The sequence below is a fragment of the Balaenoptera acutorostrata genome, chromosome 5 (genome assembly GCF_949987535.1).
Source record: "Balaenoptera acutorostrata chromosome 5, mBalAcu1.1, whole genome shotgun sequence".
In the NCBI taxonomy this organism is placed as follows: Eukaryota; Metazoa; Chordata; class Mammalia; order Artiodactyla; family Balaenopteridae; genus Balaenoptera; species Balaenoptera acutorostrata.
Window position 1 is genome coordinate 100,822,936 of NC_080068.1, and position 25,665 is coordinate 100,848,600.

The following is a 25,665-nucleotide window of genomic DNA, read 5'->3' on the forward strand; positions in this document are numbered from 1 at the left end:
GACACTATAGAGCCTCTCTGCCTAACCCTCTCCGTATCAATGTGATATGAATTCTTTTCCAAGGATAAGGATGAGGATGGATTTGTACTGGACTGCTGTCCTGGCTTCATCTCCCTGGTATCTACCAGCTCACATTTGCAAGATGGCTGATTGAGCTTTGAGGGGCTACTGGGGCAAAGACAAAGCAGAGACTGCATAGGAACTGAGCTCAAAACCCCAGACTTAGTACCACTGTGAGGTATTCTAACAGGCTGGGTGCACCAAGAAACCTGTGACTGTGCGGGGCTTACCTCTGCCTAATTCAGGGGCTCAGCAGGAAGCCCAGGAGTGGCACATTTAAGCCATGCTCTCCAAATTCATCTTTATCAGTAGATAGGTGATATTTTTTTCCTTATTAAAAACATCTTTTAGGGAAAATTTCAAATATATGTAATCTTAGAAGAATAATATACCATGAACCCATCACCTACCTAGCTTCAATTACCATTAACTTATGGCCAATCTGGTTTTATCTACACTCTCAACCATTGGACTCTCCACCAGTATTTTGAACTCAGACATCATTTTACTGTAAATGTTTCAATACGTATCTCTAAAAGAGAAGGATATAAAAAGGCGTAATTACAATACTATTATCACAGCAATTCCTTAATAACGTCAAATATCAGTAAGTTTCAAATGCTCCTTAGAGTCTCAAAAAATTACTTTGAATTAATATCACAATTTATTCCATACATTGCAATTGATTGGTATGTCCCTCAAGGCTCTATTAATTTATAGGTGATCCCCCTCTCTTTTTACATTTTTTAACACTTTTTCTCTATATTTGTATTGGCTCAGAACTCTAATGGAGAAAGGATGGCCATTTTTTTTGCTTACCTCAACCTCTCAAAAGAACCTGCCGTTTTATAATATCACAGACCTTAAAGAACATGTAGCAGATTGTTGTTTATTGCACAGGAGAACTTGGTTTGACCTGTTTAATTATGGACTCACCGGCATCAAGTTTCAGTCTAAGAAAATGGTGGGTTTTTCTTTAAAATTTTTTGTACTTCCCCCCCAAATTTTAATTCACTGAGACATTCCTTTGTATGAAGCCGTCTGTTATCTCGTCTAATCTTAACCACAATCCTATGAAGGACGGTTTGTGGTAAAGATTAAGAGAGATAACAGACCCAGCAATTCTAGGTTATGGATGTGTGTGGCTCGACAAAGGGGAGAAACTTCCCCTAGTCCCTCATCTCTTAAGTCACAAAGCTGCGATTTGAATCTACAACTGTTTCACTTCAAAACTCGTACACTTTTTCTTACATCTTCCTCATTGGTCAAGGAAAATCAGAAAGGTGATTAAACAATTAAGAAACCTTTTAAAGCCATAACCATGATCCATAAAGTATAATTACTTTAGATAGATTGGTGAGAAATAATGACTGAAAGATAATTTAAAATCTGAATGAAAGAACCACAAAACATGGAAGTGCTATAAAAACAATGGCTACAATCAAAGGTTAAAGGATCACCTTAGCATGGGCCATCGTGATCAAAAGACCACCGAACTCTTCCTGTCTCTGACTTCCTCTCAGATTCTCAAGGGGCTTGGTCTCTCAGCAAGGTGAGGGTGCACTGCCCACTTCGTGCAGGGGCTTTACCTCCCTGGAAGGTGCCCCTGCTGTACTGGACACTGAGTGAGACCTGCCACATGCCCACCCATACTTCCTTAGGTGCCACCACCTTTCCCTGTGATTTCCTTGTGGGAATGCTTATCCCCTCTATTGAAATTCGTTGTTTATGCATCATTTGTCTTACTGGATGGTGAGATTCCTGAGAGTAGGGATCTTGTTTGATTTCCCTTTGACTGCTCAGTACCTACCATCTGTGAATTAATATATTTAGAAGGGAGCAGGTTAACTGTTTTTTTTTTTTTTTTCTGATTTTGTAGACAAAACTTATTTATTTATTTATTTTTACAGAAGAGACTATTTATTTAGAATGAGAACAAATCACAACAAAGTATAAATTTTAAAAAGCTGACAAATGCTATAAACTAACAAAATCCAGAAAAATAACACTACAATCAATTTTAGAACATTTCGTCACCCTGACAAAACTCTCATACCCATTAGCCATTATTTCCCTTTTCACCTCCCCTTCCCGACAGCCCTAGGCAACCACAAATGTACTCTGTCTCTATAGCTCTGCCTATTCTGGACATTTTAAGTAAATGGACTCATACACCTTGTGATTCTTTGTAACTGAACTGACTTCTTTCACTTAGCTTTCATTCTTAATGCTTTAAAGAATCAGCCATGTTGTACCATGTATCAATACTTTGTTCTTTTTTTATTGCCAAATAATATTCCATTGTGTGGCTATGTCACATTTTACTTGATGGGTATTTGGGTTGTTTCCACTTTTTGACTATTATGAATAATGCTTGTATGAATGATCAACATCATTATCTGTCAAGGAAATGCAAAGCAAAACCACACTGAGATACTATTTCACACCCACAAGGAGGGCTGCAATCAAAAAGGCAAATGATAACAAGTGTTGGCAAGGATGTCGAGAAAATGGAAACTCACACACTGCTGGTGGGAATGTAAAATAATGCAGCCACTTTGGAAAGCAATCTGGCAGTTCCTCAAAAGGTTAAACATAGAACTGTTAATAGAAGTAAGTTGTTAGATGATAAATCCGTGGAATGGAATTGTTTTCTTCTCTGAACAGCTGGTAGACTTGGGTGTAGTATGGCTCTCAGATTTTTTTTACCTGACTTGTTTTACTCCCCACGTGACTGTCAGCTCCTCCCACAGCCTGCGGAGGGCAGTGTGGTGGACAGGACAGGGCAACCTTGTGGTTCAACTGGTCTGGGACTGAATCCTGACATTGCAACTTACTGGCTGTGCTGTGTGACCTTGGGCATGACATTCCCCTCACTTTTGCTTTCATTGTAAAATGAGGATGTTACCCAAAGCTCAGCAGGAAGGCAGTGGTGCAGTTTAGCTGAGATGGATGAAAAGCCTCTTTCCCTCTGTATGAGCTCAATAAATGTTTCTTTCCTCTTCGTTTGGGCATACAATTGACAGCAAGCATGTGCATTTTTATAATACTTTGAAGTTTACAAAGGTCTTTCATAAACATGATTACATTTCCCAAATATCTCATTAAATCTTGTTGGCCAATTGATTTTATTCAGCTTTATGACAAAAGAATTTCTTTTATTTAACTTAAATTTTAACTTGTAGGAATGTCTTTTCAAGACACACTATTTTTTTTCAAGGAAGACATTAAGTTTCTGAGGCCTTATAGGAATTTTATGGCATATTCCATATTTATAATTAAATCGTCTATATTTCTGGGAACCCAAAGGCAAGGAGGTGAAAAACAAACTACATTAAGCCTTAAATGCTTTAAAAAATCAGGAGCTAATAAAACCCTTCAAGTTAAGGCAATAGAAACCATACCAACTGTCAGAAAATACCATTTATGATGGTAAAATGCTTCACAAGGTGACATAAATGCAGTATTTAGTATTTAGTTAAATTTTGCCTGACTTTGTGTCTCTCTTAACCACTCCTATGACTAATGAATTCCCAAACAGCCCAACACCCAGGGCAACTAAATCAGGGTGTGAAACACATCTAAAAATAAAAACAAATCCAAGTATTTTTCAGATTCCTTATATCCCCTTCCATAATTGAATTCAGTGTTTGTTTACTCAGCTGCACAGGACAAAGTTTCTATATTATCTGACTCCAGTGGCTTTGCAAAAATATCCCTGCTAGACTTTAATAGTTTATCAAGTATTTTATTGTGGAAGGACCTTAAGAGATGCCTCTGAGCTTCTGTTTTGATTTTTAATTCCTTGTGGATGTGCCTGTGCTGGTCACCACGGTTAACGATGGCCAATAAAACACGCAGTTACTACAGAAAGGGCATTTCTGGTAGATGTCAGTGGAAGGGTCTGTTTCCCCGTCTCCAGAAACACATTCCTGTCTAGTGTCCGAGAGGAAATGAATTGGAGAGTCTTGGTGCTGAGTCTGTAGGACAGAGGCAACTACAAACTCTGGGGGAATGGAGGGTTTGCTGATTGGGACTACTGTCTCAGAAGGTAATTATCAACTTTTTTTTTAAATAAGGAAAAATGGATACCATCTCACAAAGCCAAAAAAAAAAAAAAAAAATCCAAAAATTTCCTAAACTTTTTACCCTACTTTTTTAAGGTAGCCAGTTGATGTTAGTAAGTTTTGTAAAATAAGAATTTCTTTTATTTAAATTAAACTTTAACATGTAAGATCTGTCTTTTCAAGACACCCTAACTTTTTAAATAGCAGTTCTATTTAATGCTAGGATGAAATGCTATTTTTAAAAATCAGAAAATGGGCACTTTGGGCTGTATAGGTATTTGCAAATCACTTTTTGTATAATTAAGTTTAATTTTCGTTTTCTTTCTAAGTCAGGGGTTCTCAACCTCAGCACTGTTGACATTTGGGGCTGAACAATTCTTTGTTGCAGTATACTGTCCTGTACACTGTAAGATGTTTAACAGCATCTCTGGCCTTGACTTATTACAGGTGCCAGTAGCTCCTCACCACTTGTGATCATTAAAATGTCTCCAGACATTGCCCAAAGGCGCCCCCCCCGGGGGGGGGCAACATAATCTCCATTGAGAAGCACTGCTCTGAGCAAAATGAGTGTTTGTGTGTGTGTGTTTGAAGGTAGAATGTTAATGAAGAAACAAGGCAGGAAATATAATTTATGTTCAACTGTTCAAAAATTCCTGTTGTATAAAGCAAGGCAGCAGTGAATTCAGAATAGCAATTCGATCAGCTGCTACCAAATTGGAACTATTTATGTGATTCTTATTAACTTCTCCTGCATTTGGAATGGTGTTTGCTTTAACTCAACACTCTGGTGCAGATTTACCTGCTAACAGTATTTAGAACTGTATAGATAAGACAAACCTTAGAAATGTAGGGGCGTTAAGTTTAGATAAAAAAGAATCCATCATGAAGTAGTTTATACTGCATGGTCTTAAGTCATGTTTCTCTTATTTTAAAACCTAAACAAAACAAAGCAAAACAAAACACAGCAGTTTCATATTTTGCACATGGTGGTGTTGGATTTGGTATAAGTGGCTGTCCTGTACTCTCGGCCACCGGTGATGTTATCGTCCAGTCTGTTAATTGTCTCTTGGTTGATGTCCCCATTTCCCTTCAGTGTTGGATCAAACCTTCCTTACTCTTGTGCCCACAGACTCCCTTCCTTCACTGAAAAGGCTGTGGGCATTGGAGGTGAACCCCCTTACGGCCAGCCCTCCACCCCGTCCCTTGTGTCATCACTCTTGACTCAAAGGACCATGCTATTCTGTCTTGATCCCACCCCTCCCAGTATCCTGTGGCATTCCTTCCCTCAACACTCCCACCCTCTTTCCTTCCTTTCTCCCACCCACTCCCCCTACAACCTTCCTTTTTATTTTCCAAGTCATCAATCTTTTCTGGACTGGCTTCTTTTTCCACAGCTGACAAATGTGCTCCAGTCAACTACACCCTAAAGTAAACCACAGTCTCCTTTCAGACCCCTGATCCATTTCCCTCCTTCCTTTCCCTGCCAAGCTTTTGGGAGGGAGTCTCCTTTTGGTATCTTTATTTTCTCTCCCCCTGTCCCAGTGAGCTACAGGAGAGTTATCAAGGACACTTGTCCAAAGAGGATTGCTTTTCCCATGTGGAGAGTGCAATTCTGCAGAAGAGCCAGAGAAATCAGGAGAGGCTCTGGGAAGGGAAACTCAAGTTATTGCCAACTTGGTTAAAAGGAAAAGTTCCCTATCTCAATCCGCATGCCGGGAATATGAAAGCTCAACAGGATTGATTCATAAGGAAAAAATAATAATGCTAAGATATTACAAAGCCACGCAGCAGTATTACACAACAGCTGTTAGTTTTGGGGAGTCAAGAAGATGAATATGGGGTGATATTATAGATGTGAATGATAAGGAAGTGAAGGTCATTACCACAAAGCTTTTTTATTTCTAAATCAAACTTCATTTTGTGAAACACCAAGCATTTATTTTGGAATGACCTCAGAAACCAGACCTTTTCAAGACCTTTCTGGAAGGGCTCTGGTCCCATTCCAGCTCCCATCCTGTGAAGTCCCATCTCACCCTTCCCTTGGGGCCAACTTTGATTCCTTTTCTTTTTACTCCCTCTAGTCAAACCATCATCGAGTCCTGTCAATCCTTCTTTCAAGGCTGCAGTGTTGCTCTAATTAATTCCTTCCTCCCGTTTCCACTGTGAGGGCCCAACCCCATCCCCTCACTCCTGGCTTTCTGGGCCAGCCTGTGGACTTATCTTCTGCTTTGTAGCGCTGCCCTGGCATTCCTATCTCAAGCCTGGCTAGGAAACACTGAGCCTTGTGGTTCAAAACATGCAAGAAGTCAAACATCACAATCAACACAGTTCCCTTCAACAGTCCTGTGTATCGTACTGCGCTGAGCGTTGCTTCTTTGTAGTTGTCTCTCTCGCATCTCCTAGCTGGATTTAAAGCTCCCTGAGACAGGGCCGTGTATACCTCCCTTCCCTTTATACATGGCTTCCAATGCTCCACTACACTTCTGGCTCAGCATCAGACCCTCAGCTGGCTCTCAACAATTACACAACATTCAGGGCTTGGTTGTTGAGGTTGTTGAGTCATCAACTGACGCATTATAGTTCTGACAATCTTGGAACATTTTCTGAAACACATTACCCTCTAAAGAAATTTGATAGCACTGGCATAAACAGATGCATTTAAGGTGATTTTTCTTACCCTCCTGAAGTTGCCAGTAATCCTTGAACCTTCCCTAATTCAAAACTTGCGGTCATATGGAAAATTTCCAAATGGCACGGTACTATTCCTAGACAGTCGAAATACAATATCCTCTAAATTAATTTCATCTATAACTACTACTCAATTATAAAAAATTAGGCCATTGAGCCATTATGATATGTAATTTGATCAGTTATCAAATCTTTATGGATAGTTTAAGAACTTACCCAAGACTCCTTTAATTTGTAATTTTTTTTTTTTTAATTTGTAATTTTTTAAAGAAGATGACATGATTCAGCTCTTAAGGCCAAGATAATAGCTTACAAGTATATTCTTAATATTGTAGGATAAAGCTTTGTTTTTTTATTTAAAAATTCATTTCATAATATTTTAGAGAATACCCTTTTCACATTACTTTAAAAAATTGTTTTGATTGTAACATCCATAGCAAGTTAATATTCAAGAGAGTCAATGGGAGATAGTATAGGAGGCTTCCTTTATGTTTTAGAATATATGTGAAATAAAGTCCTGGTACATTAGTGGGAGGTGAAGGATGTCTTTCCTTACATGGTAATTCAGAACATTTAGAATGGCCCAGAGTGGGAGAGGGTTTCACAGACTGGCCAGGTGGTCTGAGCTCTCACCAACCAACAGGGATGCAGGCCGGACACCCGGATGCCAGGGCCTTCTCTCCTGTCCTTCGCACTAGCTTCAGGGTGGGAGGGTCTCTTTCCGAGGCCCCCAGTCCTTCCTACCTGCCGTGTTCTGTCTGCTGCTCTCCCTGGCCTCACTCTAGCTCTCTATCTGATCTTCTCACGTGAATCTCGGTCTTCCTCAACATCAGTTTTCCCTCTGCAGGGGAGGAAGGGGAGGAGGAGTCAAGGATGAATCTCAAACAAGGGGGCAAACTCTGCATAGCTGAAATCTTTGCTATTCTGTGGATGTGGAACAGGTAAGACTCTTAAGGGCCCCCAGCAACCTCTCATGGTGACGAGCAGGTGACTGCAAAGCATCGAGCTGGCTTTTGGAGTTTGTGTTTATTTACTTTCTCCATCAAGTTTTATTCTTCACTTAGACAGTTTTCCCTGTGCAGTTAAGTCTTGCTTTAAACTGTAGCTTAAACACACGCAAGTGTGCAGGGCCAGGGCAGGAGGGTTCATGTGGGAAGCAGCAAAGATGTGGGGCTTCAGAACCAGCAGGGTGTGACCCTCCGCCCAAAGGCATTTGGATTTTAAATGTTCCAAAGCCCTTCGCCATGCAAACAGAAAGACACTGCCTTCAGGCTCTGCACTGCAGAGAATCTCTGGCTAAGAAAGGCCTCTCTTAATCAGGTGTTAGTGGTACAAAGAATACCAGATTTTCTAATTTCAACAAATCTGAAATGGGATTGTGTCTTTGGATCCTTGGTGCTTCGTAGTTAAGTGACTCAAATAATGGTGCCTCTCACAGGGAGAGATGCTGGGATGAAACCCAGTCAGCAGGATCCCAGAGCCCCTCAGACACAACTTTGCTAAGAGGACGGAGGAAGAGGAGCCCTCCACGTAGGCAGTCAGGCTTAGCAGGGGCTCCAGAGGAGAGGGGACAGACAGTTGGCGTGGACCTGGCACCACGGGCAGGGTTGTTAGTACCAGGCAAGCCCACCGGCCATCCCCCTGGAGGTGCCCTCAGCTTCCCTTCCCAGTGCAGAGCTGGGTGACTCTCTGCTCTCACCTTCAGGTACCATCACCCCATCATGCAGAAAGGTAGAGATTATTTTCCCACGGAGATTCATAGGGAATGTTCAGGCTTAAGAAAAACTCACATTTTCACCAAACCTCCGCATTCAATCCCCTTTCTCCTATCATTCCTTACTTTAACAAAATCTCCTTACTTTCTCCTCTCACCCATATTAAGTTGAGCAGCAAAGTAAGCTCTTTTTCTGGTTTTCTTAAGTTCCCAAATACATAGACATTTTCTTAAAAATCAGATGGGTTTTTGCAGAATTATATGAGTGACTGGACTAAGCCTGGCACTAAACTTTCCAGAAAAACATTTTTCAATTTTGTAGCTATCAATGCTGTTATCAGCACAGCAAAGGAATTTGGCTTGAGTCATGATGCTAGGTGCTTTGTACATGAGGATCACCCTCGGCCCTCACCACCCCCAGATCAGGGATGAAAGGAGAAGGACAAAATTGCCACAGTCTCTGGAAAGCCCCAAATCCAGGTGGTTGACCTTGGGTGCCCAGTGCTGGCCCATTCAGGGTCACCGTCTCATTTCTTGGCATCCCTACTTCATTCTGAGCATTTCTACTGTGCTTCCTTCCCACTGTCAAAATAACCCCCTATCTTAGGTGTTTCAAACTTCCTCTACCAGTTTTAGAAGGTTTTCAACTACCTGAGTCTAGACAGGGGTTGATATTCAAAACGTTGAACAGTACTCACAGCCAAGTGCTAACCAATCACAAGAGCTGTTACCGTACAAGGGAACAGGGTCCTGGAGGCATTAACCTTGTTCAGACATACCCTTTAACTGGTCCATTGTAAGAAGGTCCAGAGGGTCTTGGAAGTGGGGTCTATGTGGCCAGGGTGGCATTTTGGGGGTCCAGGATGGAAACTCTTTGCTATTCAGTAGAGAAGTATTTAAATATTTTAATAATTACATAGCTGTAATTGTATCTGCAGACTTAATGTCAATTACAATCAGTAGGTAGTGGCTGCCTGGAGTACAGTGTTGAGAAGGATTCTGAAGTTATATCCAGGCTCAGTGGGGGAAAATAAGCATGATCAATTGTCATTTCTGGCAAGGGTGGTGGACAAGAACGAGAAATTTCTGCACAAGTGGTGGATGAGGTTAAGTGATTTCTGCATGGGTGGTAGATGGCAAACAAAGGCACCTGTGCCACATATTTGCAAGCCTAAGTAACATGCCTATTAGTATCATAAAAGAGAATCTGTCAGCATCATAAGAGAGGTTTCGCCATAAGAACAGCAAACCTAAGACACTGTAGTAGACTGAATAGTGTCCTCTAAAAATTCATGTCCACCTGGAACCACAGAATGTGACCTTATTTGGAAATAGGGTGTTTCCAGGTGTAATTAGTTAAAGATCCAGATGAGCGTATACTGGATTAGGGTGGGTCCTAAGTCCAACGAGAGTGTCCTTGTAAGAGACCAAAAAGGACACACAGACATGAGAAGGCCATGTGTAGATGGAAGCAGAGATGGGAGTGATGCTACCACAAGCCAAGGAACACCTGGAATCACTAGGAGCTGAAGAGGCAGGAAGGGTTCTTCTCTAGAGCTTTTGGAGGGAGTACAGCCCCACTGACACCTTGATTTCAGACTTCAGGGCCTCCAGAACAGTGAGAGAATAAATGGCTGTTGTCTTAAGTCACCAAGTTTGTGGTGCTTCATTATGGCAGCCTTAGGAAACTAAAACAGACACAAATAAATATATTGCTAATGGTGGCATTTAGGCTAGTGGGGAGCTTTATTTATTTTGGGGGATCCTAGCACCTGTACCCCAACCCCCCATTATAACCACCTGTGATTATAGAAGTTGATTTCTCTGGTATATTATGCTAGGATCTTGGCACAGCGTGACGTTGAAGTTCTCCGATGAATGAACCAGAGACCTCTCTACCGTCCCCCATCCTCCCTCATCCCCCCACCTTGTCTAGAGACACACACTTGAGCACTGTGGCCAGTTACTCTGCCAGCATTTCTAGGAGCCAAGTGGGGTAACAGATCTTTTCTGCCAAGACCTTAAGACGTGCCCAGGAGGAGCTGACCTTCTGTTCCCCTTGAGAATCTATCAGGACACCAGCATAGCCATTGGATGATTTAAAACCATCTCGCACCTGTGATGACCAAAAATTCTTGGGGCAGTGACTATAATTAAAATATGTACCTGCAGTGTTAAACTCTCGGGCCAGTTGACTATTTGCAAGTTGAAAATCTGTCCAAAGTGAACACGGAAGTCAGCCCCAAGCGGCCGACTGTCGGTCCTGGACACTTCCTTGTTGTTGAAGGTCACCTTTAAATACAGCGAGCGCCTCTTGACATCTTCCCTTCGCAAGACCTCCACCCTGCAGAGTGAGACCATTCACTGGTGGGTCAGTATTCCTTTACTAAGTATAACTGGAGTGTTTGACAAATGAGCACTGACCAGAATAAGATACACTGGAGCTGGAGTTTCAGTCACTTTAGCCTTCATTGAACCAAGGCAGCCATAGGTCTCACAGAGCTTAATATAATAGTATGTGTGATATGAAATAAGAGGCCCTGAAAAGGCCACAGGGGATTTAGAACTGTGCTCAAGCATCACTGTGCTACGGTCTCTTTAATTATTTCAAACAATCCTTACATTTGTATCCCAAAGTTTAAAGTAAACAGAATTATATTATTTGTTAAACGGAGTGAGTTCAGACCATAAAGGCTAGTAGTGATTTATGTTTGGGTAGGATGTTTTAACCAAAAAATATAATAGTATATTGTAGCAGTTGGGTCAACTCTGCTTTTCCAAGATGCAAGCTTTTTCTTAACATTTTCCGATGGTGAGTCACTGCTCACTGGCTGCAGGGGATTAAGAAATGTTCCTATTCTTAAAGGTCATTTGAATCCCAATAGAAGATAGGAGGTATCCTGGCAAGCATATCATTCTTTCTTTCTTTTTTTTTTAACATCTATATTGGAGTATAATTGCTTTACAATGGTGTGTTAGTTTCTGTTTTGTAACAAAGTGAATCAGCTATACATATACACATATCCCTATATCTCCTCCCTCTTGCATCTCCCTCCCTCCCACCCTCCCTATCCCACCCCTCTAGGTGAACAAAAGGCACCAAGCTGATCTCCCTGTGCTATGTGGCTGCTTCCCACTAGCTATCTATTTTACATTTGGTAGTGTATATAAGTCCATGCCACTCTTTCACTTCATCCCAGCTTACCCTTCCCCCTCCCCGTGTCCTCAAGTCCATTCTCTACGTGTGCGTCTTTATTCCTGTCCTGCCCCTAGGTTCTTCAGAACCATTTTTTTTTTTTTTAGATTCCATATATATGTGTTAGCATATGGTATTTGTTTTGCTCTTTCTGACTTACTTGACTCTGTATGACAGACTCTAGGTCCATCCACCTCACTACAAATAACTCAATTTCATTTCTTTTTATGGCTGAGTAATATTCCATTGTATATATGTGCCACATCTTCTTTATCCATTCATCTGTCGATGGACACTTAGGTTGCTTCCATGTCCTGGCTATTGTAAATAGAGCTACAATGAACATTGTGGTACATGACTCTTTTTGAATTATGGTTTTCTCAGGTTACATGCCCAGTAGTGGGATTGCTGGGTCATATGGTAGTTCTATTTTTAGTTTTTTAAGGAACCGCCATACTGTTCTCCATAGTGGCTGTATCGATTTACATTCCCGCCAACAGTGCAAGAGGGTTCTCTTTTCTCCACAATCTCTCCAGCATTTATTGTTTGTAGATTTTTTGATGATGGGCATTCTGACTGGTGTGAGGTGATACCTCATTGTAGTTTTGATTTGCATTTCTATAATGATTAGCAATGTTGATAGTTTAATTAATGTGTCTTGGCGTGTTTCTCCTTTTATTTATCCTGTATGGGACTCTCTGTGCTTCCTGGACTTGATTGACTATTTCCTTTCCCATATTAGGGAAGTTTTCAACTATAATCTCTTGAAATATTTTCTCAGTCTCTTTCTTTTTCTCTTCTTCTTCTGGGACCCCTATAATTCGAATGTTGGTGTGTTTAACATTGTCCCAGAGGTCTCTGAGATTGTCCTCAATTCTTTTCATTCTTTTTTATTTATTCTGCTCTGTGGTAGTTATTTCCACTATTTCATCTTCCAGGTCACTTATCTGTTCTTCTGCCTCAGTTATTCTTCTATTGATTCCTTCTAGAGAATTTTTAATTTCATTTATTGTGTTGTTCATCATTGTTTGTTTGCTCTTTAGTTCTTTTAGGTCCTTGTTACATGTTTCTTGTATTTTCTCCATTCTATTTCCAAGATTTTGGCTCATCTTTATTATTGTTACTCTGACTTTTTTTTCAGGTAGACTGCCTATTTCCTCTTCATTTGTTTGGTCTGGTGGGCTTTTACCTTGCTCCTTCATCTGCTGTGTTTTTCTCTGTCTTCTCATTTTGCTTAACTTACTGTGTTTGGGGTCACCTATTCGCAGGCTGCAGGTCATAGTTCCCGTTGTTTTTGGTGTCTGCTCCCAGTGGCTAAGGTTGGTTCAGTGGGTTGTGTAGGCTTCCTGGTGGAGGGGACCGGTGCCTGTGTTCTGGTGGATGAGGCTGGATCTTGTCTTTCTGGTGGGCAGGACTGCATCTGGTCGTCTGTTTTGGGGTGTGTGTGAGCTTATTATGCTTTTAGGCAGCCTCTCTGCTAATGGGGGGGGGGTTGTGTTCCTGTCTTGCTAGTTGTCTGGCATAGGGTGTCCAGCACTGTAGTTTGCTGGTCATTGAATGGAGCTGGGTCTTAGCGTTGAGATGGAGATCTCTGGGAGAGCTTTTGCCATTTGATATTACGTGGAGTCAGGAGGTCTCTGGTGGACCAATGTCCTGAACTCGGCTCTCCCAACTCAGAGGCACAGGTCTGACACCTGGCCAGAGCACCAAGACCCTGTCAGCCACATGGCTCAGAAGTAAATGGAAAAAAAAAAAAAAGAAACAGGAATGAAAGAAATAAATAAAATAAAACAAAATAAAATAAAAAGTTATTAAAATTAAAAAAATTATTAAAAATTAAAAAGTAATAAAAAAAGAAAAAGAAAACGAAAGAAAGAAAAAACAGAGCAACCAAACCAAAAAACAAATCCACCAATGATAAGTGCTAAAAACTATACTAAAAAAATAAAAAATAAAAACGGACAGACAGAACCTAAGACAAATGGTAAAAACAAACCTATACAGACAATATCACACAAAGAAGCATACACATGCACAGTCACAAAAAGAGAAAAATGAAAAAATATATATATTAAAAAAAAAGGAATAGAGCAACCAAATCAATAAACAAGTCTACCAGTGATAATAAGCTCTAAATACTAAACTAAAATAAACGTAAAAGCAGAAACAAATTAGATGCAGAATGCAAGCCCCAAGTTGCTCCCAAAGTCCACCGCCTCAATTTTGCAATGATTTGTTATCTATTCAGGTATTCCAGAGATGCAGGGTACATCAGGTTGACTGTGGAGATTTAATCTGCTGCTTCTGAGGCTGTTGGGAGAAATTTCCCTTTCTCTTCTTTGTTCACACAGCTCCTGGGGTTCAGCTTTGCATTTGGCCCCAAATTTAAATTTTGGCCTCTGCTTGTAGATTGCCTGAGAGCGTCTATTCCCTGCCCAGACAGGAAGGGGTTAAAGGAGTGGCTAATTTGGAAGCTCTATGTCACTCAGGCCGGTGGGAGGGAGGAGTATGGAATGCGGGCGAGCCTGTGGCGGCAGAGGCCAGCATAACGTTGCAACAGCCTGTGGTGCACCCTGTGTTCTCCTGGGGAAGTTGTCCCTGGGTCACGAGACCCTGTCAGTGGCGGGCTGGACAGGCTCCCGGGAGGGGAGCTGTGGATAGTGACCTGTGCTAGCACACAGGCTTCTTGGTGGCTGCAGCAGCAGCCTTAGCGTCTCATGCCCGTCTCTGGTGTCCACGCTGATAGCCATGGCTCGCACCCATCTCTGGAGCTCATTTAGGCGGTGCTCTGTATCCCCTCTCCTCATGCACCCCAAAACAATGATCTCTTGCCTCTTAGGCAGTTCCAGACTTTTTCCCGGACTCCCTCCTGGCTAGTTGTGGTGCACTAGCCCCTTTCAGGCTGTGTTCACACAGCCAACCCCAGTCCTGTCCCTGGGATCTGAACTCTGCAGCTGGAGCCTCAGCTCCCAGCCCCCACCTGCCCCGGTGGGTGAGCAGACAAGCCTCTCGGGCTGGTGAGTGCTGGTTGGCACCGATCCTCTGTGCGGGAACCTCTCCGCTTTGCCCTCCGCACCCCTGCTGCTGTGTTCTCCTCCGTGGCTCCGAAGCTTCCCGCTGCCATCCCCCCATCTCTACCAGTGAAGGGGCTTCCTAGTGTGTGGAAACTTTTCCTCCTTCACAGCTCTGTCCCAGAGGTGCAGGTCCCATCGCTGTTCATTTGTCTTTGTTTTTTCTTTTTTCTTTTGCCCTACCGAGGTATGTGCGGAGTTTCTTGCCTTTTGGGAAGCCTGAGGTCTTCTGCCAGCGTCCAGTAGGTGTTCTGTAGGATTTGTTCCACATGTAGATGTATTTCTGATGTATTTGTAGGGAGGAAGGTGATCTCCACATTTTACTCCTCTGCCATCTTGAAGGTCTCTCCAAGCATATCATTCTTATAGCCAGGAAGTTAAAAAAAAATCAAAACCTTCAAGTGCGGTCTTTAGTCTTATTGTACATATTTGCAGAGACGCCCTCTACAAATTCCAGTTATTGCTTAAGCCAATAGCAACTCAAGTTTGTTAAGGAAATTAAAAGGTTAGAACATAAAATCTAAAACACACTCAGGGTTTTTTGCGTGGTAGTTTTTTTTTTTTTTTATATTATGATGTATAGACACAACATAACACTTATCATTGTAACTATTTTTAAGTATACCATTCAGTGGCATTAAGTACATTCACAGTGTTGTGCAACCAACACCACTATCCTTCTCTAGAATGTTTTCATCATCCCAAATAGAAATTCTGTACTCATTAAATTGAGTGGGTAGTTTTAACTTTTTACCTCTCCATAATTTAGGCCCATCCCAGGCATGAAATTGCTCAGTTGACTTGAATATATATATTTTTTTCTATAAAAGACATTTAACAACAAATCTTGAGAAATATCCAAGACCCCCAAAGACTTCACTCAGGGTTTTTTAAAGGCTTATTCCCAATACTGCAACCTCATGCCACCAACAGACCTAAAACACCTCCGTCTTCTGCATGGTCCCCTTTGACCTGATGGCCTGATGAAGAGGGTAGCTTATAATCATTGGCTTGGGGCAATCTGGTTTATAGTCCCCAAGCCTAGTGAAAACTCAGAAACTTCAGACTGAGGTATACATTCTTGGTCAAAATGGGACTCACCATAAAGGACTGTAAAATCAAGCCTAAATTTTCCCTTTAAAAAACATGCTCAAAATCACATATTTTGAATGTTCATAACAAAGTTATACGGTATGGTATTTGTGGCCTGAAAGTAGCTAATTTAGGTCTGGGGAACAGTTTACTTATGTATAGCATCTGAATGCTACGAAGTTGAGAGAACACATGAAAATGCACAGGAAGCTACAATGTAAAAGTAAGTTATTAGCATATTAACAGAAGTTCGAAACTAAGAAGATTGTGGGGTCTTATAAAGACATCCTGGTTAAGCCCTGCATCCTAATATCTCCGATGCTGACTTCTCACTTTCTATGGTGGAATATTGAAGATTCAAGTCTGAGATATTCCCTGTGTTCATGATAGGTCTTCTGGGTACTGGAGCATTAGGCCTGGGATCTGGTGGTAATGATTATTTCAATATATTTCCTTTAAAAGATAGCAGTATGCTTTAGCATGCATCAGAATCACCTGGAAACCTTGTGAAAACACAGTTTTCTGGGCCCTAACCCAGAATTTCTGATTCAGCAGGTCTCAGTAGAACCTGAGAATTTCCAACAAGTTCTCCAGGGATGCTGATGGTGCTGGTCCCGGGGTTACACTTTGAGACCCATCTCTGTAAAGTATAGGAAAGAAATAAACAGCAAACTTAAAATATTTTTATTAAATTATAAATTTCTAAAAAAAGGACGAACATATATATGTGTGTTTATGAACTTATTATATGTATAGATTTATAAACGTTATATAACTTTTAGGGATCACATACGAATGACTAGAGATGCAATTCTACCAGATCTGGAGGGTGTGCCTCAGATGGCCTTGACTTTATCTCAAGCTATAGGGAACATCCACAATTCCTTTGGGAGGCTCTGTGAGGCCTTCAAGGAGAGCAGCTGGCCTACGGAGCAGCTGAAATCAAGGGCCTAGGATAGGTCTGTGTGTCTGTGCCAGGGACGGGGGGTGTGCCAGCAGTGGACAAAAAAGACACACTGAGGTTACAGATAAAGGCTCCAAACCAGAAGCCATGCAGGCAGGCACGGTGCAGAGTGCCCCCTACAGGCAGCTTCCGGTAATGAGCTCCTGAGTGGCCAGTGGGGATGTGTTGTACCTGCAATTTCATATCGTCCAACCTAATAAATATCTACAGAGACTTCACGATTCTCCTGATCATTCCATGTCAGTCAGGAGATGTACACTCCAAATGGTGCAGTGTGTGTGTCACATGTCAACCTTATTCATGGTTGGAGCATCTGCTCACCTGGGACACTGGTCGTTGGGTGTCACATTCCCCGCAAGGCTCAACTCTGGGACCAGCGTGGGCTCCCCGGGCCTCCTCCGGCTCTGGGCTGCTCTCTCCCTCACCTGCTGCTCTATCACAGCCCGATCTGTGGGCTCTGGAGGGACGGGTTTCACAGGCTCCTCCCCGGGATCTGGCTCCTTCATCTCATCAGGATGTTCTTCGACTGCTTGTTTCTTTTTCTTCTTTTTGGCCCTCTGTTGGGTAAGAGGCAACCTTATGTCAAACAGGAATTCTGGAATTTCTTTCAAAAGCACAGTCTTCAGAATCAGATAGACCTGGATGCAAACCCAGCTCCACCTCAACCAGCTGTGTGCCCTCAGGCAGCTCACTAAGCCATTTGACCTCTCCATGCCTCAGTTTTCTCGTCTACAAAGTGGGAACAATTATAGGAAACTTTTTCCAGGGCTCTTGAAATGAGGTAATGTCTGGAAAGAACTTATCACAGTGCCTGGTCCCTAGAGAGAGCTTAAGAAAGTTAACTATTCATCTGCTCATTAATATTGGTTCTAAAGACCAAGGATACATCTTTTTTTGGCTGCACACGCAGCATGCGGGAGTTCCGCAAACAGGAATCGAACCTGTGCCCCCTACAGTGGAAGCGAGGAGTCTTAACCACTGGACCACCAGGGAAGTCCCAAGGATACATCTTGAAATTAAAGTAAGGCTTGTGAATACAACTGACACTGCAGGTCACCCTGATCTATTACTTATTGTGTCCCTGGATTACTTATTACTTATTGTCCCAGTTTTGCAAGGTCATTAGTATAAAGTTACATAATTTTCTGGGGGAAGCCCAGAAGCACCAATACCCTACATTAGATAGGGTAAGCCACGTAAAATAGTAAACTACGTATCACAGAGCTTGACAGGCACATGAGCGATTACCAGGTTATTGCTGGTTCACTCAAACAGCCACAGGATGATACAGAGAACTGTTTTTGGAAAAAACTTTCTCTGGTATCAGCAGGTTGGGTGGCTTTTTCAACAAGTGCATTCATCAGTTCATTCTCTCATCCTTTTGTCCCCTGGCGAGGGGGCTGGGAGGGAGACAGAGTGCAGCAGGCAGGGGACCCCAGTCCGCCTGCCCATTTCCCTCCTCCTGTCTCAAGGTGCCTCTACCCAGAGCCTTCCTGTTCCCCAGGTCAGCTCTGTTCCAGGCTGTTTACAGACCTGGGCCTTCTTCCAGGCTTTCCGCTGCTGCTGTGCACTTCTGTATTCCTCCATCTTCTGTGCGTACTCTTCCATGTGCTCTTCCAACAATTCACTTATCTCGGCCTGAATTTCTGCTTCATATGCTTCTTCATCAGCTTTCTGGTCAACTTTTTCCCTTTAAAATAATTTACAGCACCTTAGTTATTTCTTGAAATTAAGTGATAGAGTAATAATAGCAGCAAATACCTGTATTGGGCTTGCTCTGTGGCAGCTCCTCTCCTAAAAGCTTTGCACAGGTGAGCACACAACGGTGTGAGGCAGATACTGTTAACTTCAGCATTTTATACACTAGGAGACTGCAGCACAGAGAGGTTAAGTGACTTTCCCAAGAACACACAGCCGGTGAATGGAAGAGCTGGAATATGAGCCCAATCTATTTACACTAAGCAACAAAGCCACGCTGAGTTAGATGATCCAGATGGCACCCTGACACAGTGCCTGCAAATTCTCAGCCGACAGGGGCAGCAGTTTCGTTGTAGTTATTTTGTTAATTCTTCAAGTCTCTGAGGAACCACTTCATTACGCTGCTACCAAATCCCTGAAACTACTTTTTGACTTTGGGTTGACAATTTGAATTTTCCTTTGATGATTCTGCTGACAGTGCATTAATGTTCAGCCTGACCCAGAGCAGTGCTTCCCACAGTGTGTTCTGTAGAGTGCTGGTTCTATGAGGTGCCCTACAAAAAAAAAAGGTGCTGTGGCCAAATCAACACGAGATTGAACAAATGTGAAGCTTTCCGTGTTGCTTTGTAAAGGGCTTCGCAGAGCCCTTTACATGTGGATGGGCAGTGTGACTCCCCAGGAGGGCGGGGGAGGGCAAGCATGGTATCCAGCACATCCCACCCAGCACTTCAGAGTTGCTTCAACCCATCCCTTGTGCTTATCTCCTAATGCGATCAGTATGGTCTGGCCTGCAGGTTCTACTCTCCTAAAGTTCCAGCTCCTTTTTAGAGAAACTTAGTCAAGCTCCTAGAGCTGACCAACGTTTGCGTATGTACACGTGTGGCCTGGTGGGTTAGCAGTTAACAGCCCCCCAAGGTGCAGACTCTTACAAAGCTACTACTGAAGAAATCACTTGGGAAACACCTGAAATTTATAAACATCAGAGAAATTTGGCCCCGAAGTTATATTCCATCTCTGATATATATTCATTCGCTTTTCTCCTTGTTAATCAGAGGCATGAATAAACTAGTTCAAATTTAAATATTTTTGCAGGAAGAAATAATGCTGTATCATAAGGTAGCTAGATGAATCAAGAATGTGAAGAAAGGGGGCTTCCCTGGTGGCGCAGTGGTTGAGAATCTGCCTGCCAATGGAGGGGACACGGGTTCGAGCCCTGGTCTGGGAAGATCCCACATGCTACGGAGCGACTAGGCCCGTGAGCCACAATTGCTGAGCCTGTGCGTCTGGAGCCTGTGCTCCGCAACAAGAGAGGCCGCGATGGTGAGAGGCCCGTGCACCGCGATGAAGAGTGGCCCCCACTTCCCGCAACTAGAGAAAGCCCTCGCACAGAAACGAAGACCCAACACAGTCATAAATAAATAAATAAATAAATAATTTAAAAAAAAAAAAAAAAAAAGAATGTGAAGAAAGGGCACTCCGAAAGAATTTAGGACACAGCTACTTATGGGTGGAAGGGATGTGAAGTATCACAAAAAGGAAGTTTGTAACCTAGAGGTGAACTTAACGGTAAATTTCCTATAAATTTTTGTTTATCCTAAACTTAAGGAAGGAAGGAGAAAACAATCTTGTAAATATTTATGTTCTGCTTCTGGATGGGAGGGATGGCCTGGAAGATGGAATATGGAAGCCAAAACACTGGGATTTCTGGAAGACATCCATGATTTCTGTGGGACAGACAGAATTTGAATTTGTTTTTATATTATATTATATATTTTATATTAATTGAGCAGATACTAAGTGGCAGGTGTGCTGTCTGGGACCAGATATCCAGTGGTGACAAGGTCCCTGCCCTCATAAAGCACAGTCTTGTGTTTGTCCTGGAAACTGCAGAATGTTTTCTCAGTTTTATGATAATTACAACCCCCCAGCATCACAATTTGCAGCTATCTTTGGCTAAAAACTGACTGTTTTCAAAGCACAGTATCAGATAATTGCCCTCATGTGTCACTTTTCATGTAGATGTATGGGCACATCACTTATGCAGATGAAACAAACAGGAAGGGACCAAAACCAGTGGAGATGCTCTTGAATTAATATGCAGAACATGGTTTTGTTGTGATAACTGTACTCTTAATTATGTACCAAAGTCTAGTCAGTTCAGCTGCATAAATATTATCAAAGCATACTTTCTCCACACCACACACAAAGATCAATTCCAAATAGATTAAAGGTGAATTTGAAAGATTAAACTATGAAGATTACAGGAGACAATATAGTAGTATATCTACTTGTTTCAGGGGAAGGATTTCTTCAAACAGAAAGCACTGATCAGAAAAGAAAAGACTAATATATTCTATCTCTTTAAAATTAAGAATTACTATTCTTCAAAAAGCAGCAAACTACTAAAAAGACAACTACAGAAGATTTCTGCAACACACATCGACAAAGGTCTCATGTTCAGGATATATACCAAACTTCTACAAATTATGGAAAAGACAAAAGGACAAACAATCCAGTTCAAAAATTGGCAAAAGCCTTGAACAGACACTTTGAAAAAGAGGAATTCAAAATGGCCAATTCATGCATAAGAAATATAAATTAAAACACGCCATCAGATTGGCAAAATGTTAATGTTTGACAACATCAGGTGATATGGCTGATACGGGTGACATGGACCCATGGGAACACTGGTCAAACTGTAAGTCAGCACAAACACGCTGGAAAAGTGTCTGCAATCAGCATATAAGTATTTGGAGAAGCACATCCCGTAAGACTCGACAATTCCACTTCCAGGTATATTTCTGGAAAACTTAGGCACATGCACCCTAAAAAGACACATGCAAAAACGTCTATAGAAGTGATGTCTAATTTTATCATCTGTGTCCCCTTCACTCCCAAACTGGAAGCTCTGGGAGGAAAGAGATGATGTTTATCTCCTTCATCAGTGTAGTCCAAGAGCCTAGCACAATGCATGACAGAGTGGGCACTTAAGAAATGATGAATTGTACTTGAAAACCGAGTAACATTTTTATAACAATTTTGAGAAATAAAATTCATTCTTTTAAAATGTAAAAAAAAAAATGAAGTGCTGTCTATAACAGCTGAAAAATGGAATCAACTTAAATGTCCATCAACAGTAAAATAGACAAATTTTGTTATATTCATATAATGAAGTGTTATAAAGCAAAGAGAATTAACTACAACTGTGTGCCAAAAAAGGAGATGAATCTCCAGTGGTATTGAAGAAAAGAAACAGGTGTGTGTTCACTAAAGAGACATTCTCTTCCCTTTACGTCACTAAACAGGTGCGTGTTCATACAACACAATATACTTTCACTTATGGAAAAGTCAGATACAGGCAATATTAGACTGTTAGAGATTACACATAGATGGCAAAGCTATTAACTAAAAGCAAGGAAACACTGATCATAAAAGTCCAGAAAATGGTTACTTCTGGGACGGAGGAGATGTAATTGGGGTTAGGAACATGGGGGATGCTCAGATACTAGTAATGTTCTAGTTCTTAACTTGGGGGAGTTGCACATGGTTATTCATTTGTAATTATTATTTTTAAAATTATTTTAAAAATTGTATCTATGTTTAAAACATTTTCCCCTATGCATGATATAACCCAATAAAACAATTTTTGAAAAAGCCTACTTTCTCAAAACAAGTTTCAAGGGTGTATTTGTAAACCTCTGGAACTCTCGAAGGGATTTCATCTCTTTCCAGACTTTTATGATGGTCTTAAGCAATGTTCGATCTTTTTCTTGTTCAGCATCACGCAGTTTTCTTGTTTGCCTACAAGATATAATACATGGATATATATTTAAAAGTTATTTAGGTGTGTTTGCAAATTAGGAAAAGAAACTAATAATGCTATAGTGATTGTATAGTTAATTTCACAGCTACGATATTTCTTAAGTACTAGAAAACCAAAAATATGAATGCAAATTTGAAGTCAATAGGATGCTGGTCTGTTTTTATAGGTTATTTGATTTTGTTTTCTCTAGTAGAATCTGACTTCAATTAAACTAAATTACCATTTAAAATTCTCATTAATACTGTGCAATCTTAAACAGCCACTTTTGAAGTTATCAAAATAAGGGGCCCAGTAAACGTAGTTCTCATGGACTAAATTATGATAAACAGGAAAGTATGTTGCTGTCCCAGTTAACAAGTATATTAAAGTCTGCCTGTGTTAACACTAATCACCAGCCCTACATTTAGGAGATGAAGTAATGCTACTACATCCCTTGGTGAGTTTTCAGTGCTGACTAGATTAGTGATATTTTTGGCTTGCTTTGAAGAGGCTTCATGTGAAAATGCTTTCATTCTGATTGATATTATTTAAAGTGTTTGGGAACTATTTAATGCCTTACTTTAAGCCCCCTCTACAACTAATAGCCAAGTCCAGAATCCAAATGTACTCTATTATGACATTAGTTAGTTAATTAATTAGATTTTTTTTTTCTTGGGCAAGTATCAAGTGTCATTCCAGGGGATTCAGAAGTTGTTCCTAGGAGACAGTAGGTGTCTCTGTTCTCAGGGAGTTTATAGTTTAGCTCAGGAGACAGACACATAGATAAATGACTGTCAGAGTGCCCTAGGAAACCATAGCCACAGTGTTTCATGAATCATGACCTCCTGAACTCCAGAAGGAAGGCCTGTGTCTGGAAGTTGGTTGTACTTGTGATGACTTAGTCTGGAGACAGTACAGAGAAACACAGAGCTCTAGGTTTCTAATCATTCAATCGGCGTCATGGAAAAGGCAGGTGGCAGGCAGAAGCTGGTGGCCAGTTAGCGGTTGGGTAGCCAAGATTTGGGACTCTCGGAAGACCTTAGAAAAGCCAGGAGGCAATGACCTAGAATAAGAAACACTCTTCTTGAGGAGCAGTAAAGCATTCTGGTTAAGGGCAGAGATGTGGGAACCAAGATACCCAGATTTAAATTCTGGTTCTAGCTGGCCTTGGGCAAACTACTTTACTTCTCCATGTCTTATCTGTAAAGTAGAGATGATAACAGAATTTATTTCACAGGGTTGTTGGGAGGAGTAAGCGAGTTAATTAATACTAGAACCATGTCTGACATCTGGTAAGTGGTCCACAAATATTATCTGTCATTACCAAGTGGTCTGTTCTTCTCTTATGCCTTTAGCAGCTATCTCCCCTGCCTCCTTTAAAAAAAAGTGCAATATAAAATTATTTTACTGAGTTATATGACACCTTAAGCCTTTCTGATATATTTTCTACTTCCTTTTTTAGTCCCTGACAAGATAGTTTCTCAGAAATGCTAAAAAGAACGCTTAGCAAGTAAAATTTGACCTATGAGCTAGAGAAGCAAAGAATCATGAAAGAATATTTAATTACAGGTTGTTGCCAGCCTATGGAGGAAGAGGAAAAAGCAACTGTGATTAGGGAGCCCGGTAACACTTTTCTGAAGCCTGATGTAGATGGGGTCCGGAGTGTGGAAAGGAGTCCAGCCCAGAGGTGAAACTTTGGGAGCCACATTGGCATCTAGATGATATTTAAAACCACAGGACTGGATTCATCTCAGGAGAAAATGCAGATTAACAAAAGATTAAAAAGAAAAAAGTCCTGGGAGGAACTCTGAACATTTAGAAGCTGGGCAAAGAAGGAAGATTAGGCAAAGGATAGCGGGAAGGACAGGTGGCCGAAGAGGGGTGAGGGCATCTGAGAGAGGGTGGTGCGTGGACATAAAGGGAAGAGAATGTCTCAACGGGCACCCTGTGGGGACAGTGCCCAATGCCAAGTACCAGGGGGGCTGAGAGGTCCCCTTCCGCTTAGCAACGCGGAGGTTCCCCAGGACTGTGGCAAGATCAGCCTCAGGGCAAAGGTGGGTGCAGGAAAGAGGCTAGACGGGACAGCGAAGGGGAGGGGAGCGAGTAGAGACAGCAGTACTGACCAAATTTACATTTAAAATACTTACTAGTAAATACTTGCCAGAAGTTTGGCTGTGAAGGGAAATACAGGGATAAAGCGGTAGCTGGATGGTGATCTGAGATCCTAGACTTTTTATTTGTTCAAGATTGAGCGTATGTGAGGGTGAAGATCCAGGAGAGGGTTAAATAAAGTGTCCCTCTGTATTGCACAAACACCCATGTTTCCTTTCCTAATACATCCTGGTTCCAGTGCAGAGGACGAGCGATGTGGTCATGATGCCACTTACGGAAAATAAGATGGAAAATGCGTCACTGGCTGAGGTTAGCCGCCCCAACCTGGGACCTATCAGATACCCAGGGATGGGCTCCAAGGCGACCCATCAGCAGCTCCCAGGGGGCTTCAGGGAACAGGTCCCCTTGATGAGATATCCCGGAACAGACCACCTGCTTAGAATTGGCTTTACCACCACGTGAAAAGTCAGTAAAGGACTAAAATCCACTCTTTCACTGCATCAGAAATGCTGAATCTCAGTGGTTTCCGTCTCCAGGGGTGGCAGGAGGTCTGCAATGGGTCTGTGATCCATGGGTCCACCTGGCATGGTCTGTAGGACTCACACACAATTCTGCCACTGTTTCTCAAATACTGATTAATAAATGCAATTCCATATCAAACCTTCATTGTATCCAGAATAGCTTTTTGTCACTTTTTCTTACTCAGTGTATACTAAAACAAAAATTACTTTCACAAGGAGGAGGATATGTGCTTTTCTTTTAACACAAATAAGAATTTTCATTTTTAAACATACTCTTCATACTTTTACAACTACAGTATACAAACATCACTAGTTTTCACTTTGGTAGAACTTCCAACTCAAGGGTAGATTGTAAAGAGAAAAGTATACATTTAAATTCCTTGAATAGATAACTAATAAGGACCTACTGGATAGCACAGGGAACTCTACTCAATACTCTGTAATGACCTATATGGGAAAACAATCTGAAAAAGAGTGGATATATGTATATGTGTAACTGATTCATTTTGCTGTACAGCAGAAAATAACATGAAATTGTAAATCAACTATAATCCAATAAAAATTAAAAAAGCTAAACCCCTTGATTTATTAATTCCTGTTCTAAGAATTTATTCTGTGGAAATACTTACACAGGTACACAAATATACACATATAGGAGTGTTAGAGTACAATTTAAAGTA

At 41.5% G+C, this 25,665-nt stretch overlaps 1 protein-coding gene across 4 annotated transcripts in view; it reads right to left on the reverse strand.

The window, feature by feature from the left end:
- CC2D2A (coiled-coil and C2 domain containing 2A) overlaps window positions 1-25,665 on the reverse strand; it is a 133,615-nt gene that overhangs the window by 49,476 nt on the left and 58,474 nt on the right. For all 4 annotated transcript variants that reach the window (XM_007167328.2, XM_057546968.1, XM_057546965.1 and 1 more), the window contains 4 exons: window positions 22,211-22,351; window positions 18,386-18,542; window positions 17,174-17,409; window positions 10,696-10,873 (listed from right to left, as the gene is read on the reverse strand). In XM_007167328.2, coding sequence (XP_007167390.2) covers window positions 10,696-10,873; window positions 17,174-17,409; window positions 18,386-18,542; window positions 22,211-22,351 — 712 coding nt within the window. The remainder of the gene's footprint in view (window positions 1-10,695; window positions 10,874-17,173; window positions 17,410-18,385; window positions 18,543-22,210; window positions 22,352-25,665) is intronic.